The sequence below is a fragment of the Phascolarctos cinereus genome, unplaced genomic scaffold, assembly GCF_003287225.1.
Source record: "Phascolarctos cinereus isolate Bilbo 61053 unplaced genomic scaffold, phaCin_HiC Scaffold_5;HRSCAF=322, whole genome shotgun sequence".
In the NCBI taxonomy this organism is placed as follows: Eukaryota; Metazoa; Chordata; class Mammalia; order Diprotodontia; family Phascolarctidae; genus Phascolarctos; species Phascolarctos cinereus.
In genome coordinates, this window is record NW_027555958.1 from 242,210,894 (window position 1) to 242,227,969 (window position 17,076).

The 17,076-nt window shown below is 42.1% G+C and overlaps 1 protein-coding gene across 1 annotated transcript in view; it reads right to left on the bottom strand.

The window, feature by feature from the left end:
• Positions 1–17,076, bottom strand: part of ANKS1A (ankyrin repeat and sterile alpha motif domain containing 1A) — a 244,726-nt gene that overhangs the window by 14,598 nt on the left and 213,052 nt on the right. The window contains 3 exon segments of the mRNA XM_078155409.1: positions 794–901; positions 1,755–1,907; positions 6,567–6,665. Coding sequence (XP_078011535.1) covers positions 794–901; positions 1,755–1,907; positions 6,567–6,665 — 360 coding nt within the window.

Genomic DNA, 17,076 nt, shown 5'->3' on the forward strand with positions numbered 1-17,076 from the left:
TCTTGCCCTACCCCACTCCCCCACTCCTATGAATGTACTATGAGAGCTGTATTTCAAAGAAACCGCTTTCCCCATTTCCTCTGTTCTTTCATGCCTAATGTTTGTAACTGCTTGTGGAAAGTACTAGATCTCTGGTGATTAAACACTGACTTAAGCACTGCTGATTGATGGACATACCCCATGGCCAATTGTGGAGTCTGTTCTTCTCCCACCCTCACCCCCCATTGGAAATGACCAATCGTGGATTGTACTGTCTCATTCTATTTTTAGTAATCTTTCAAAGTCTACAAAAACTTGAAGAATACAAGCAGAGGGGGTCCTTGACTGCAAAGGAAAGTCTTAGATCAACTGATTAGCCCACCAGTCACCCTAATAAGCTGATATGTGCTTGGAGTTCTGCCTCAGTTGCTTTTTGTTGCAGATTGGAATTTTGTGGCCTACAATAACCTAGGCAGCCCAGATGAGAAGAGAGTTTACATCTTCACCTATTCACTTTCCTGAGCCGGGCCTTGACTTAGGACTTGGAAGACACAAAGTCTAGGACAGTAGACAGAAACAATAGCTGACCAAGCCCTGCTCCTCATGCCCTAATGGCAGGCCCAAGTCCTCCCCTTCCTCAGAAAGGGAAAGTGGCTGAGACAGGAGTCGTCTTTGTAACAGAGCCTGGGCTCTCTATGAGGACAGTCTCCTTACTGCCTAAAAGTGAAAGGACAAACACATGCCTCTTCCCTTCTGTCCCATACCCTTCTATAGCATTCCCACCCACTGACAGAGATGCAGCAGCTCAACTCACTCGCAGCTGGGAAAAGCGAGGGGGCTTCTGGGGGGGCTCCTCATAGGGTCGATCTGCAAGAGAGGCGATGATCCGCTTCCGGTGGCCAAGCAGGTGAACCTTTAGCACCTGAGAGGTGGGGCAGGGAATGGGTTAGGAACAAGAAATGGGTTTGCTTGACATACCTGAACTCCTCATGCCACCTGTTCCTCCACAGATTTAAGTTGCAACAGTAGGTCATGCGTCAGCGCAAAGAACACTTGGCTTGGAGTCAGGGGGCTCGAGTTTAAATCCTAGCCTGGCAGTCACTTCATCACCCCGGGCTTGTTTCCTTATTGTATAATCCTGAGAATGCACCTTGTGGACAGCACAGTCCCCTCCTCCCACCTCACCTCACCAGCCTCCTACAAGCTCCTGGACACAGCCTGTTTTGGGCTCCAGGCCCACTTCCTTGGCTCTGCTCCCCTCAATTGTTTCTGAAGACCCTGAACCTCCTCCTAGAGGAACGTGTCTTTCATTGAATCCAATGTCTCCTCAGATCTGGCCTCCCAATCTCATGGGCCCTGGCCTAGTCATTCTGGTCAGAAAACCCAAGTGGTAGCAGCTGAAGTCCCAGGAGTCCTGAGAATGAAGGTCATAACATTTAACCTTCTTAGGGGCTCTCAGCAGTTGTCCTGGCCATACTCTCCCACCATCTCTGGTCTCTGGGGCTGGGGTTTGGCTATTTTACTTTAGGCTGTCCTTCCAAAGAAGCTTAGCTCAAGCCACCCCAAAACACAGTACAGCGGTGGTTCAGCTCAGGCAATGAATGGCAAATATGTCTTATTGAAACCTCTGGAAGACTCAGTTTGACCTGCAGGGCACCAGAGGAGAATGATTTTCCATGTTCCTCCTACCAATAGTAACCCCTTTTTCCCTGAAGAGGTTCAAGTGTGTGGACTGGCCCACTGGGAGGGAGCCTTAGTCAGTCTGTTATACTCACATTAACGAGCTCCAGTTCCCAGAGGTTTTTCACAGTGTCAATAGAACTATAGCCACTTGACAGAAAAGACTGGATATAATCCTGCAGACCCAGAGAGTCAAGCCAGGATGGGACAGATGGCTGGGCATTCCCATCACAGCCCAGAGGTTTTACCTGTAAAAGGGAAAGGGAAGTAATGGATGACAGGTGGCACAAGACAAATGTCCCCCTGTGGAGACCACTGACATGCCCAGAGTAGCTCACACTGACCACATCAAAATGCAGCCTGCTCACACAGTGATGACTCACTCCAGCGAGTTAGACAAACCATCTCAGGTCAATCACATGCTCCTCTAGAGTCACCTGGGGTTGGGGAAGAGGGGCTCTCTCAGAGGGCAGAGTAATTTAGAGGTGATTCTAGAATACTGAGAACCAACCCTAGTTGTTCTCACCATGGCCAGGGATCTGATAAAAAATATAATCGTTCCTATGATACTGAAAATAATTCTGCTTGCAGTTGTGCTGACATGGGAAGATGGAGTGGGGGGAGGAGGAAGGGGACATTCAGCTTAATACTTCTAGCTAACATTTCCCAGACTTTCAAATTCGTCCAGCTTATATGTGCGTCATGGACCCATTGGGTAGTCTGGTATAGCCCAAGAATCCCTTTTCAAAATGATCTGAAATGAATAAAATGGTAAGGATTATAAAAAGAATCAATGATGTTGAAATAAAAATGTATTTTTTTCCATACAAGTTCACAGACCTCCTGAAATCTATCCATAAGACCTGGAGGGTCCACAGACCCCAGGTTAAGAAGCCTTGCTCTAACTGTATGCAGGTTCTTTGGGTATAGAGGAAGAATGATAGTATAAGTAAGAACAGTTCACTTCAGTTTCAAGAAACCAAAGGTCTTTTCAAATACAGTAATGCTCGTGATGAAACATATTACCCACCTCCAGATAGAATGGTGATGGATTTTAACATGGTCAATGTGGGGATTTATTTTGTTTGACCATACATGTTTGTAATAAGCTTTATTTTTTCCTGCTTTCTCATTGAGGTGGGGTGTCAGAGGGAAGGAAAGAATGTGGATCTTAAAATAAAATAGGATTTTTTTAAAAAAGAAAAAAATTTTAAAGTTAAACAAATGGAGCCATGTAGGTTATAGTCCAAAGAGGCAAAGGTGGTTGGCCCTTGGCCCCATCTAGGGGGTAGGAAGGCTGGAAGGGCTTTTGTTGATCCTTGAGTTAGACTCTTGGCCCTCTTACTTAGGGGAGCAGCCGTAGTGGCTTTTCCCATGCTCAGATCCCCCAGCACGACTTGTGCTGAGGTCCAGCTCGTCAACGTGGATTTGTCAGAAGCATAGGAATGCATGGTCTGGCAATCCCAGAGCTACCACCCCTATGGTGTAGTGGATAGAAGCTGGATTTAGAGGCAGGAAGACCCAGGTTCAAATCCTGCCATGGATACTTGCTGTGTGACCCTGACAAGTACCTTACCAGGTGTGGGTTCTAGTTTCCTCATTTGTAAAGTGAGCGGCTGAACCTGAGAGCCTCCAAGGTTCTTTCCAGCTCCCAATCTAGCATCTTTATTTCCTTTTAGATGGCTGAGAGCTGGGGCTCCTCTCCGAAGGCCATATGTAGGCAACACTTGTGCCCTCAATCAGGAGAGCCCTGTGAGCAGGCCCTAGGAGGTGAAAGTCAATTCTGAGGGGGATCACAGATTTCTGAGATGAGCAGACCTCTTTCAACACTAGTAGGACCTCTCTCCCACAGCTCCCCTGGGCCCAGACAATTTCCCTGCATCTCAGATTGCCTGGAGGGACATTATTACCCCTAATGAACCCTTAAGACATAGCTGGGAACTCAAAAAGACCTTATGCAACTCCTCTGGTCCAGTTGAAGAGGCTTTATTGCATCAAAAAGGACAAGATATGTCTAGGACCATGCCCTGAAGCAAAAGGTCCATTCCAGGCAGGGTCCTAAATACATCTGTGAGAAAGAAATGGGGATGAAGAGATTTAGGGGAGGACAACTGTCTTTAAGACTTATTTGAAGATCCGAACATACAATCCCATAGGTTCTGGCCAAATCATCAATCATTTATTAAATGACTACTGTGTGCCAGGTACCATGCTATGTTTTAGAGTTATAAAAAAAGGCAAAGACACAGTCCTTGCTGTCAAGGAACTTACATTCTAATGAGGGAGCAAACATGCTTAGTCAGTCTGTACAAGCACAACTATGTACATACAAGATAGACATGCACACTATTTATTTATTATTAATATCCCCAGTTTACAGATAGGGAAACAGAGGCAAACAGAGGTTAAGTGACTTGCCCAGGATCACACAGCTAGTAAGTGTCTGAGGCTGGATTTGAACTTGGGCCCACTTCTTGATTCACTATGCCACCAGCTGTCATTATATCTCTATCTCTATCTCTATCTCTATCTCTATCTCTATCTCTATACCTATATATGATCAATCCCTGGTAAACTTCCAGAGGAGCCTAATCTGAGAAGTGGGCTTCACCATGAAGCCATGTCCTAATGAGGCCGAGAGGTTCTTTACAATGGGTGTGTGTGTGTGTGTGTGTGTGTGTGTGTGTGTGTGTGTGTGTGTGTGTGTGTGTGTGTGTGTGTGTGTGTGTGTGTCTATATATGTGTGTCTGGGAGTGACAGACAGAATAAATGGAAGGTAATCTTACAGCAGGGGTTCCCAAAGTGGGTGATACCACCTCCTGGGGGGTGCTATCCAGGGGGCATTTGTAGTCTTGGGTGCAATTGAGGGGAGGGGGCATTTAAAAATAAGGGGGCGGTGGAAGCAAAGGAAAGGAGAAAAGATAAGAAAATTTTGAGAAACCATTCATACATGTTTCATCTGTTGTGTAACAGAGTTAAAAGTCATAGTGATTACATTATTCTCCAAATAAACACACAAAATGTAAATTATAAGGTCCGCTGACAGGTCTTAATAAGCAAGTGTTGGCAGACGAGGGTGTCACACATTGTTGGGAAGTCCAGCATGCACTGGCAGGAGTATGTGCATATAACGACTTGTTTACAATATAGTACTATACAGTTACATGATGCAAATACTGCATCATCAAAATTTCAATGCAAGAAACCCCCCCCAATTTACAATAAATTATTAAATTTAAGACATCATTTAAAAAAATTAATATTTTTTTGAAATGATACAAATTTTAAAAAAAAGTTTAAGGGTTAAAGAAAGTAAATTTCCAGGGGGCACTGAGTATATATATATTTTTTAAGGGGGCAGTAAGCCAAATCAGTTTGGGAACCTCTGTCTTAGAGCAAAGGCATTTGTTGGGGGTGGGGACTGGGAAGGGATTATGAAGGCCTTCTGCAGAAGGTAGGATTTAAACTAACTCTTGAAGGAAGCTAAGATATGGAAGTGAAAAGGGAGAGCATTTCAGGCACAGGCAGTGAAAAGGCATGAAGATGGGAGATGTGCAAGGAACATCAAGGGAGCCATTATGGCTGGATTATAGAGTACGTTGCAGGCAGCTGGTGGCACAGTGGATCAAAAACTGGGCCTGGAGTCAGGAATACGCAGTTCAAATCTGGCCTCAAACACTTAACTAGCTGTGTGACCTTGGGTGAGTCCCTTAACCACCGTCTGCCTCAGTTTCCCCATCTGTAAGATGTGTATATTAATAATAAATAAATAGCCACTATTTCCCAGGGGTATTGTGAGGATTAAATGAGATAATATTTGTCAAATGCTTAGCACAGAGCCTGGCACATAGTAGGTGCTATACAAATGGTAATCATCATCACCATCATCATCATCATCATCATCATCATATAATCTAAAAATATTGCAAGGTTGTGAAGGGCTTTAAAAGCAAACTGAAGATTTAACATTTGATCCTGAAGGTAATAGGAAGCCACTGGACTTCACTGAATAGGGGAGCACTATGGTCAGACCTGTGCTTCAGGAACATCACTTTGGTAGCACAGTGGAGGATGCACCAGAGTAGGGACAGACTTGAGCCAAGGAGATCAATTCAGAAGGCAACTGTAATAGTCCATGCATGAGATGATGAGGGCCTGCATCAGGGTAGCAGTTGAGTGAGGGAAGAAAAGAGGGCATATAGAAGAGATACTGAGAAGGTACAAATTACAAGATTTGACAGCAGACTGGACATGTGGAGTGAGTACAAATAAGGAATCGAGATGACTCCAGAGTTGTAAGCTTGGATGACTGGAAGGATGGCAGTGCCCTAGACAACAGAGGGAAGTTGGGAAGTGGGGAAAGTTTGGAGGTCAGGGTGGGGAGGGCAGAAGATGATTTTCTTTGGACTTGTTGGATTTGAAACTGGCTATCTATGGAGATATCCAGTTTGAGATGTCCAACAGGCAGATGGTGAAGCGAGTCTGGAGATCAGGAGAGAGTTGTCAAAGCTGGGTAAATATACATGACAATCATCTGAAGAGATAATAATTTAATCCATGGAAGCTGATACAATCATGAATCAAGATAGCATAAAGGGAGAAGAGAGCCGAGGAGAATAACTAGAGTCAGAGTCAGGGTGCAAAAGGGGGGATGGGGCCTGGGGTGGAGAAAACTGTGCCTCCACAAAAGAAAGAATTAAGCTATCCAAAAGTCTGATGGGCTATTGTGAGAGGTAACGAGCTCCCTCCTCACTGGAGGTGTTCAAGGCCTGGCTGACCGCTCATCAGGGCTATTATAAAGGGTATTCCTGTTTCAGTAAGAGCTGATTCAGTGACTCTTTGTGATCATCCCTTTCCCTTGGTTTTGGCTCAAACTGAAGCAGGAAGGACCCTGGAGGGTTTTTTACCTTGGGCAAAGATCTTGCAGCCTGGAGAAGCTTCCGCCGGTGCTGGGGTTCACTGATCCCAATGTCCCGGAGGTCCTGGTCTTCCATTACGTTACTCCCCTGAAGGCAGAGAACAAGAGAGTTTTACTAGAAATGGTGGCTTCCCTGACAATTAAAGGCCTACTGAAGAGACTGCTCTAAATTTCTTCCCTTACTGAAAGGAATACTAGAGGTTATCTCCTAGATTTCCTCACATAGCTAGCCCAGCACAGTCCAATCCAAGGTAATTTGGAGCCAGGAAGACTTGAGTTTGAATCCTGAAGCAGGTATTTACTAGCTGTGACCCTTAGCAAGTTACCCCATTTCTTCATCTGTAAAATGGGGAAAATAATATCTACTTTCCAGGGTTGTTGTGAGGATCAAATGAGATAATATATGTAAAGTTCTGCATACTTTAAAGTGCTATGTAAATGCTAGCTCTTGTTATTCAATAACAACGTTGTTATCACATATGACATAGAACGTAATATAATAATCTTCAGCAGGGGCTGCTAAAGGTGTTCTGAGTTCTTTGAAGGATTTGGCCGTTAGGAAAATCCATTTTCACTTGAGGGAAAACTTTTCTCTGGGGCAGAGAAAAGAAGCCAGACTCCAGGTCATGGAGAAACACTGAAGAATGACCTAGTCAGATGAGCATTCTCAGACTAACACTACCTCATGTACAGAGAAGGCTTAACACATGTTAGCTGAACTGAACTCAATTAGTCTTGTTAACAGATAGCAACAGTGAATAATTTGGGGGACGTGGAATTATAGTATTTTGGTGGTACTATGACTTACACCAGACATCTTCCTTTTGACCCATGTGATACCACTGCTGAAACCTTGACCTTGAGGAAAATCTGACCTGCCAATATAGAGAGTAAAGAGATTCCTCTATTTCTCTGCCTTAAGTGTTGCCCTCCAGAGATCAGATGCTCATGGACAGTGGGCAGCATGACTGGCATCACTAGTCCCAGCTTCACCACTTACTTGCTGTGTCAATGCCCCCCCTTTTTTTCTTAATTAATTTATTTTAGTTTTCAACATTCACTTCCATAAGCTTTTGAGTTTAAAATTTTTCCCCACATCCCTCCTCAAGACAGCTCGCAATCTTATATAGGCTCTACATATACATTCCTATTAAACATATTTTCACATTAGTCACGTTGTAAAGAAGAATTAGAACCAATAGGAGGAACCACAAGAAAGAAGAAACAAACCAAAACAGAAGAAAAAAAAAGAGCCAATAATATTCTTTGATCTGCATTCAAACTCCACAGTTCTTTCTCTAGATGTAGATAGCATTTTCCATAATGAGACTTATGGAGTTGTCTTAGATACTTGCTGAGAAGAGCTAAGTGTATCAAAGTTAGTCATCACACAGTGTGGCTGTTACCGTGTACAATGTTCTCCTGGTTTTGCTCACTTCACTCAGCATCAGACCACTTAAGTCTTTCCAGGTTTTTCTGAAGTCAGCCTGTTCATCATTTCTTATAGCTTAATAGTATTCCAGTACATTCATATACCACAAATTGCTCAGCCATTCCCCAACTGATGGGCATCCCTCAATTTCTAATTCTTGGCCACCACAGAAAGAGCTGTTATAAATATGTTTGTACGTGTAGGTCCTTTTCCCTTTTTAATGATCTCTTTGGGATACAGCCCTAGAAGTGGTATTGCTAGGTCAAAGGGTATACACATTTTGATAGCCCTTTGGGCATAGTCCCCAGTTGCTCTTCAGAATGGTTGGATCAGTTCACGACTCCACCGACAATGTGTCAATGCCCCTTTCATAGCCTCAGCTTCCTCACCTGCTGAATAAGGGGGCTAGACTAGATAATCTCTAAAACCTGACATCCTCTAATTCTAGGGAAGTTCAGTTACTGGCAGCCTTAGATAGAAAGAACATGAGTCAATCTAGATTGTAAGGACCAAACAGCACAGTCTCATGAAATTGTAAAATACAATTTATTTTTTAAAGTTTTAGGGATACCTTTAGGGACAGCACCAGTGATTTCCTGACAGACTGCTTCTTCCCTTCTGGCTCTGCTGTCCACCTCCCCATCCCACTCCACCCCAATAATCCTCCCATTGTAACAAAAGAAGACAGATTGACAAAGCCACTGTCTCAGAGCTCATGCAACATCCTGCACCTGTAGTCGCCTACCTTTCTACAAAGATGAAGGAAATGTCTTTCATCATTTGTTCTTCAGGACAGCAAACAGCCACAGCAATTCATCAGAATTCAGCTGTCCCTGTGGTATTTTTGTTTACACTATTGTACTCTTCGTGTAGATTTTCTTGGTCCTACTCTTTTCACTCTTCAATTCATACTCAATTCATACATGTTACTGTACCATAAGAAATAATATGAGGGACATGTTCTCAAAAGCTTTGCTTCTAAGAATTTCCTCATATTCTTTCTTATGATACAGTAAATTCCATTGTATTCAGATACCATAATTTGACCAGCTATTTCCCTAAGTGATGGGCATCTATGTATCTTCTAGTTTTTTGTTACCTCAAAAAGTGCTCTTACAAATACTTTGGTTTGTATAAGACCTTCCCTTCTCTATGACCTCCTTGGCAGTATATGCCCAGGACTGGGATAGCTAAGTCAAAGAGTATAGGTGATTTAGTCACTTTTCTTATCTTCATGAAAAAATTTGAAAGTTGGTTAAAAAAACCAAACAAAACACTGTCATGTTTCCTTAGAGAGGGAGGGTAAGGATGGTGGTTCTGTGATTTCTGAGAAAAACTTGAACTAATTCTCTCCTTTGTCCCTGTTTTTACATTTCCTTGTCCCCAGCAGTTATGTTGGTATATAAACTCCTAAAGCTGTCTCAATCTAGTAACATTAGGGGAGATAGCAGCAATCCATTGGAGATCACATAATGAGGCTTCTGGAGATCTCATTCTGTCCATGCCACTAGGCAGTGGAAGTTGGAAGCCTCAATGACTCTGGGAACATCCACCCCTATGGAACACGTAACACCAAGAATTTTTAGAACATCCCTTAGCAGGGAACCAATTTCGATTACATAAAATGTAAAAGACTTTGCACAAACAAAATCAATGCAGTTAAAATCAGAAAGGAACGAGTTAGCTGGAGGGGGAGAATCTTTTCAGCAAATTTCTCTGATAAAGGTCTCATATACAAGATATATAGGGAACTGATTGAAATACATAAGAATGGTAGCCATTCCCCAATGAATAAATGGTTGAAGATATGAACAGGTAGTTATCAAACTAAGAAATCCAAGCAACCTACAACCAATCTAACCTGTCAATCAAACTTCATTGCCTCATAGGGTCTTAGTATTTAGAAGTTCACTAGAGGTGAATCTAACTTTACCATTTTACAGATGAGGAAACTGAGGCCCATAAGAGATTGACTGACCAAAGTCACACAACTAGAAAGTGGAAGAGGTGGGATCCAGGGTCATATCATGACCTCATTATGACGCTTCCTTTACTGCCTCCTGATGCCTGAGAAACTGACTGTTAGAAAATTTCTTTCCAAGTTCAAGGCAACTAATTAAATTATATGCGCAGGGACTGATCTCCTAGACAAGACCAGGATATTTTCCATAAATGTCCAGGGATGCTCCTCTGTGGTACTATATAGCAATAGTAGTTTCGGAGATTATTTTCAGGATTCCATTTCCCTCTATCCCCACTGATGGGGCACCCAGATTGCATCCCAGGGAGCATAAAGGGTTCCAGTCAGAACTGGTGCCTAATGGGATCCCATTTCCCCCTCCCTTTGCCCCAGGGTCCACCCAAAATCTTCCTGCTAATGCTCCTTAGCCCCTTCAGGCTGGACACTGAATCCTACCCCATCTCCACCCTAGCTAGAGGAAACCAGAATCTGTCCATCCTGACCAGCATTTTCACACTCTCTCTTCTAACAGTGATTGGTTACTCCTGTGGGGCAGACATCCCAATGTAACCTAGGAATTCCTGGTCCTTACCACCTAGCCTGTAGCTGTACCCTTTACACCTCTGGGTCTTTCCTTCTATTTTGTAGCTGAACTTTCCTTCTAAATGTATTATCTCTCCCAGCTGGAGTGTGAACTCCTTTGCAAGGAAGAACTGTTTTATTTTTTCTATTTGTATCCCCATCATCCAAGACAGGTTTGGCCCAGAGTAAGCCTTAAATGAATGTTTTTTCATTCATCCATAATGGTTTAACCAGCACTCGATTAGGGACACAAAGATAAGACTGCCTTATATGGTCTAAGGAAGTTTAAGGAAGTTTAATGGCTACAGCACAAGGAGGAAGGAAAGTTTTTTGATAACAGAGGAGAGTATTGATCTGGGAGTTTCCAAAACGCTTCTTCACTGATTTAACAACCACAGTGTCGGTCTGTTGTTATTAATGGCACCATTAGCAAAGATGTGTGTTTAAGTGCCTTCCTGTTCAGAAATGCACCATGGTCCAGTAGAAAAAAAATGTTGGAAATAGAATCAGAGGACCTGGATTCAAATCCCTCCTAAGCTATTTACTTTCCTATGTGGGCTTCGGATAAGTCCTCAGTTTTCTTGCCTGAAAAAATGAAACAGTTGGATAACAACTCTGTATTTGGAACATGTGAGGGAATCCATTATTTACTCCTGGGTGGGAGGAGGTGACAGCAAAACCTTTCAGCTACCTCACATAACATTAGAGGATTTAAGAGTGGCCAGGTCTCCCTTGGAGCTGGCAGAAGGTCAGCACTTTAAAACCTAGGGAATGTGGGGAGCTCTTTAGCTCATTTTTTGGGGGGGAAAAAAAGCAAATACAAGAATGACCTGGGAAACACCCAGGAGTTGACACGAAAATCAGGTATTGGAGTTTGCAATCCAGATTCCAAACTCCCCCAGACAATTTTGCCCATGGAGAAGAATGTTGGACTTGGAATCAGAAGGCCTGGATTTGGGTTCCATCTCTGAGAGCTGTGTGACCAGTAATAGATAAGTCATTTGACCTATCCGGACACTGATTCCCTCATCTGTAAAATGAGAACAATAACATCTGCGCTACCTACCTTATAATATTGCTGTGAAAAAAGTACTTTGTTAAAACAGAAAGACTGACATAAAAATGAACTGTTACTATTATTATTAAAGTGCATGTTCCCTCACACTTGCCTCCCGGGCACCAGGTATTTTGTGTTCAATTCAACAAATATCCATTAAGCATTTAATCTGTGCTTATTCATATCTGTTTAGTCCTAGGGTATTCAGGATGTCAATACATAAAGTGTGAACACAGGCCAGGAATCTCAGTGCCTGAATTAGTACTGATAGGGCACCTCAGGGTCACAGGATGTCACACATGTCCAAGCAACTAAAGTAGAAAAGAAGTGACCATTAAATGTCCTTGGAGCCACACTAGAATCTCTTCAAAGAAGCTTTATTGTGGAGCATTGCCTTTAACTTCTTATATAAGAAACTATATAGGATTTTCCAGGCCAAAATAAAGCAACCGCTATAAGGTATGCTTGCCTGCTGAAAAACCCCTTGCAATGTAAACTAGCTGGATGCTTTAACAGGGAAATTTAACAACTGAATCAAGATGATGGAAATCCCTATCCATCTCCAGATATGTGACAGGTTCTAGTACATCTGGAACATCTAGTACATCTTCCTGGGATACTCTATGTATGCATTTTACAAATGAGCACCAGGTCATTTCAATATAGAGAGAAATATTCTTAGCAAAATGAAAACTGAACTACACAGGGATGAGCCATGGATACTGGGATGCAAATTGCAGGATAGGTAATAAGGGAATGTCTCAATAATCAAAACACTTTCTTGATTTTTTTTCTTTCTTTTCTGGTTACTAAAACTTAATTAGCCTTATAGCCCATCTGGCAATTTACATGCAATTATCCACAGTACTTTGTATGGCTACTAAGATACTTGAAGCAACATTCAACAAGGCTATAATCAGAATTAATTCTTGCATCTATCCTACTTACAAAAGTAGTCCCCTAGGAAGCACTCTGCTGAACAGATCAAGGAAGTAACAATGACTTCTATACTCTACACTATCAGAGAAGTAGGAGTAATACTAACATACTCATGCGTCCACCAGCATGAGTTAAAGTTTACTGCTCATTCAGAATTAGAAAACAAACACATGTAAATGTGTCTGCTTTAACAAACACAACCAGACTCTCCAGCTGAAGTTCCCACTGTCACAGAAGAGTGAGGAGAGTAGTTAGAGTTAGCTGACTTTTTAAAAAACAGCATCAATCCAGCCCAAAAAGGAAAAGAAAGCTAACTGTAGAGGCTGGCTTAGCTTCCCTGCCTCAGGAGTGTGTGGAATGATGTCAGAGAATCTTATTGATTTGTGGTTTAGGAATGGCAACCATTTTGGAACGAGTAGGAAAGGGAAAAAAAGTCAGAGACTAGATTTCCTAAGTGCTTAGCCTCTGAAAAAGAAATGCACTGCGACTGGAACTGTAAGTTACAACCCAACTTCACTGGCTATGAGACAATAAATAAGATAGGTACTATGTCTTATCTCAACTTCTACCTTACAGAGTGCCTAGATCAATTTTCTGCACATGCCAGATAATTAATGTTTGTTAAATAAATGAATAAGCTAATCTGAGGTGTAGAGAGGCAGAAGGGCTGGTTATACCTAAAGAGCACAGTCAAAGAAAGACAGCTCACTTCAGCAAGGAGGAGTCCTACAGAGTTCAGTGCTGACCTTCCTTGTCCACTTGTATGGAAAGGTATGGGACTTTCTAAGCATTCTTATCCTTTCCAGCTCACTAGAAATTTAGAATTCAACCTTGAGTTTCCCAGCTCTAATAAGTGAGCCTTCTCTTGTTTGGGGTCCAAGTCTCTATGCCACCTCTCATACTCTCTTCCTGTTCCCCACTGCTTTCTAGCACTCCTTTGTGGTTTTTTTCCTCCTTCCCTCCCTCCCTCTCTTCTTTCCTTCCCCTTGTCTTTCTTTCATTCTTTTCTTCTCCTCCTTCTATTACTTGTCGATCTATGGAAGGTGGCAGGTCCTATACTTTCATACAGAGGCCACAGCAGCAATGGTTGACCATCTTGGGTCATTTATTTAAAAAAAAAATTTTGAGTTTCTCTGTAAAGGTCTCATTTCTCCAATATATGGGGAACTGAGCCAAATTTATAAAAATAAGAACTATTACCCAATTAATAGATGGCCAAAGGATATAAACAGGTAGTTTTCAGAAGTAATCAAAGCCATCCACAATTATATGAAAAAATGCTCTAAATCACTAATAATTACAGAAATGCAAATTACAACAATTCTGAGGTACCACCTGACACCTATCACATTGGCTAAGAGAAAAGGAAAAGGACAGAAAAGGAAAATGACACATGTTGGCAGGGATAATAGTGGAAAAATAAGTAGGCCAATGCACTGTTGGTCGAATTGTGATCTGGTCCAACCATCCCCAAGAGTAATTTAGAACCATGCCCAAAGTGCTATAAAACTGAACGTCCCTTTGACCCAGAAATACCATGAGTAGGTTTGTACCCCAAAGATATCAAAGAAAAAAGGAAAGGACCCTGTATGTACACACATATTTACAGCAGTTCTTTTTGTGGTGACAAAGAACTAGAAATTGAGGGGATGTCCATTAATTGGGGAATGGCTGAACAAGTTATGCTATCTGATTGTGATAGAATAAAAATCAACTCTGAAAAGACTTAGCTACTCTGATCAATACAATGATCCATGACAATTCCAAAGGACTCCTGATAAAAATGTTATCTACCTTCTGACAAAGAACTGATGAAGTCTTGAGTATAGATTGAAGCATTTTTTTCCAATTTTTTTGGGGGGGGGAGAAAAATGGCTAATATTGCAATATGTTTTAAATGACTTCACATGTTAAATGGCTATCATATAGTTTTCCTTCTCAATAAGTGGGGGACTGGAGGGAGGGAATTTGGAATTCAAAAATGTTTAAAGTATGTTAAAAATAAATTTAAAAAAAATTTTGGAAGTTTAAAATAAAGTCCTGGATACTTAGCTTCCAACTCTACCCAGAGCTGACCCTGAAAACAAAAGTTTGATCTCATGTACCCCCGCTTGCCCTAAAAGCAAAATCTTGGGTTTGATCATTTAAACTAGGTGGGTCTTATGGGACCCTCTAGGAAGTATTGGGTCAGCTCACTGGAAGCTGCCCAGGGGGACAGGAATGACAGCAGATGCACTCATTCCTAGTCATTTCAATCTGGTTTCCAGATTGAAATTTACAAGAACACAATGGTTGTGAAGCCCAACTCTGAGCACTGTTCCCAGGTACCTCATAAGCAGAAGCTGGATAGCTTTGGGCAATGATATAAGACTATGTACATGACTACATTCTCAAAGATTTCTGGAAGTCTGGGGACCAGCATAACAGGAAGAAGTGGGAAAGGTTCCAAAAGGCTTTTGGAGACTCACCTCATACCTTAGCTAATAATAATGTATAAGAAAGAACTCTGAAAAATTATAAATCAATATATAAACAACAAGGTGGCATTATTAACAGGAGGTTGGTACTATTAGTAATGTAGACCTTGCGCTCTATTCATGAATAATTCTAGCACCCAAGAAAAAAATATCTGCCATATGATCCCAAGAGTAGCAGCAATTTGGTTGTGGTTACAGAAGTATAGTATCTCAGGAATCTTCTTGGGGTTCCTCTAGTGCAGAAGAACACAGCATGAAAACTCCATGTCCTACTGAATGCAAGGGATTTTGCCCCCATAGGTTGAGACTGAAGAATCGATTTTTACCTCTTAATTAGCACAAGCAGTTAGAGAGACTAACCCTGAAGCTCATTGTTTCTACTGACATCTAGTAGAAAGAAAAATGAAAGTCTGGAGACCTAGATTCTAGTCTAAGGAAGGAAGAATAAGAGAATCAATCAGCATGTCTATGCATCCACTGGCATTGTGTTAAATGCTTTAAAAAATATTATCTCATCTTATTCCCACAATAACCCAGGAGGTAGGTGCTATTATTGTCTCCATTTTGCAGCTGAAAAAACTAAGGAAGATGAAGGTTAAGTGACTTGCCCAGGGTCACACAGCTAGTAGGAAGTGTCTGAAGCTAGATATGAACTCAAGTCTTCCTGACCTGAGATTCAATGCTCTCTCCACTATGCCACTAGCTGCCTCTCAACTTTCACTGAAATTGGGAAGACTTGAGTTCAAATCTGGCCTCAGACACTTACTAGCTGTGTGACCTTAGGCAAGTCACTTAACCTCTGATTGTCTAGAAAGCATCTAGATGGCTCAGTAGATAGAGCACTGGGCCTGGAGTCAGGAACACCTGAGTTCAAATGTGGCCTCAGACACTTAACTAGCTATGTGACTCTGGGCAAGTCACTTAACCTCTGATTGCTTTAATCCACTGGAGAAGGAAATGGCAAACCACTCCAGTATCTCTGCTAAGAAAACCCCAAATGGGGTCATGAAGAGTCAAACACAACCAAAATGAATGCACAACAACCCGCTCTAAAGTTAGGGTGAGGTAAAGGGCCACTCTAGGGACACACCTGTGTCTAGAGCTTCTATGCCCTTTAATAGTATCCTAACTGAACATGCTTTGAGAGAATAAGACAGCAAGAGACAGAGAGAGAGAGACAGAGAGAGAGACAGAGAAAGAGAGGGTTTGCACAAGTGGGTACTATAATAATAAAAAAATTTACCATGTGACCTTAGACAAAGCACTTTCTCATACTGAGTGTCAGTTTCCATGTCTCAAAACTGTAGATGACAAACCTTTGGGCACTTTGTGTAATGCTTCTTTTTATATCTGCCTGCGGCTCCATGGGGGGAGTTTTAGAACATCATCCAAGTCTTTTGGTACAGAAATGAAAGGGAGCACTGCATTATTGCTAATTATTAGAACTACCTCTTCCATATGTGACTTTATGAGTACCAGCAAAGTAGACCTGGCACGTAGCAGATGTCTGACTGTCCCAGGTGAAATAAGGAGTTAAACAATCCTACCCCGTCTCAGCGAGAATGATACACCCAACTTAGACAAGGCAGAGTTTGGAGGAGTTTTTGCAGGTAGAGTGCTCGTTCCTTCCCCCCTTTCCAATCAGCGTCAGAACTTCTGATACTGACTTGGGGCAAGCTAACTGCGAGCAGTTGAAGTCCACCATAATGACCTGGGGCTCAACATTGGAAGCCAGGGCCAAAATAATGATTAGGAATGTCCTCTTGAGAAGAAACTGGCAGACAGTCCAATGAGGCTGAGTCTACTGCTTCTGGAATAAGGGGATGGGGACAAAGAGCATGGAGAGATGACACACAGTTGAGACATTCATTTATGGAGGTTGATTTCCAGATGTCTAAGATTTCAGTTTGATGTGCCTGGAATGTGATTCTACTTACTATTTTTTGAAAAGTCAGTCAATAAGCATTTATTAGGTACCTGCTATGTGCCTATTTCTTTTGCCAAAAAGCAAAGACTTTAGATAGAAAGGGCAGAGGAAGGAACTGGGGGATA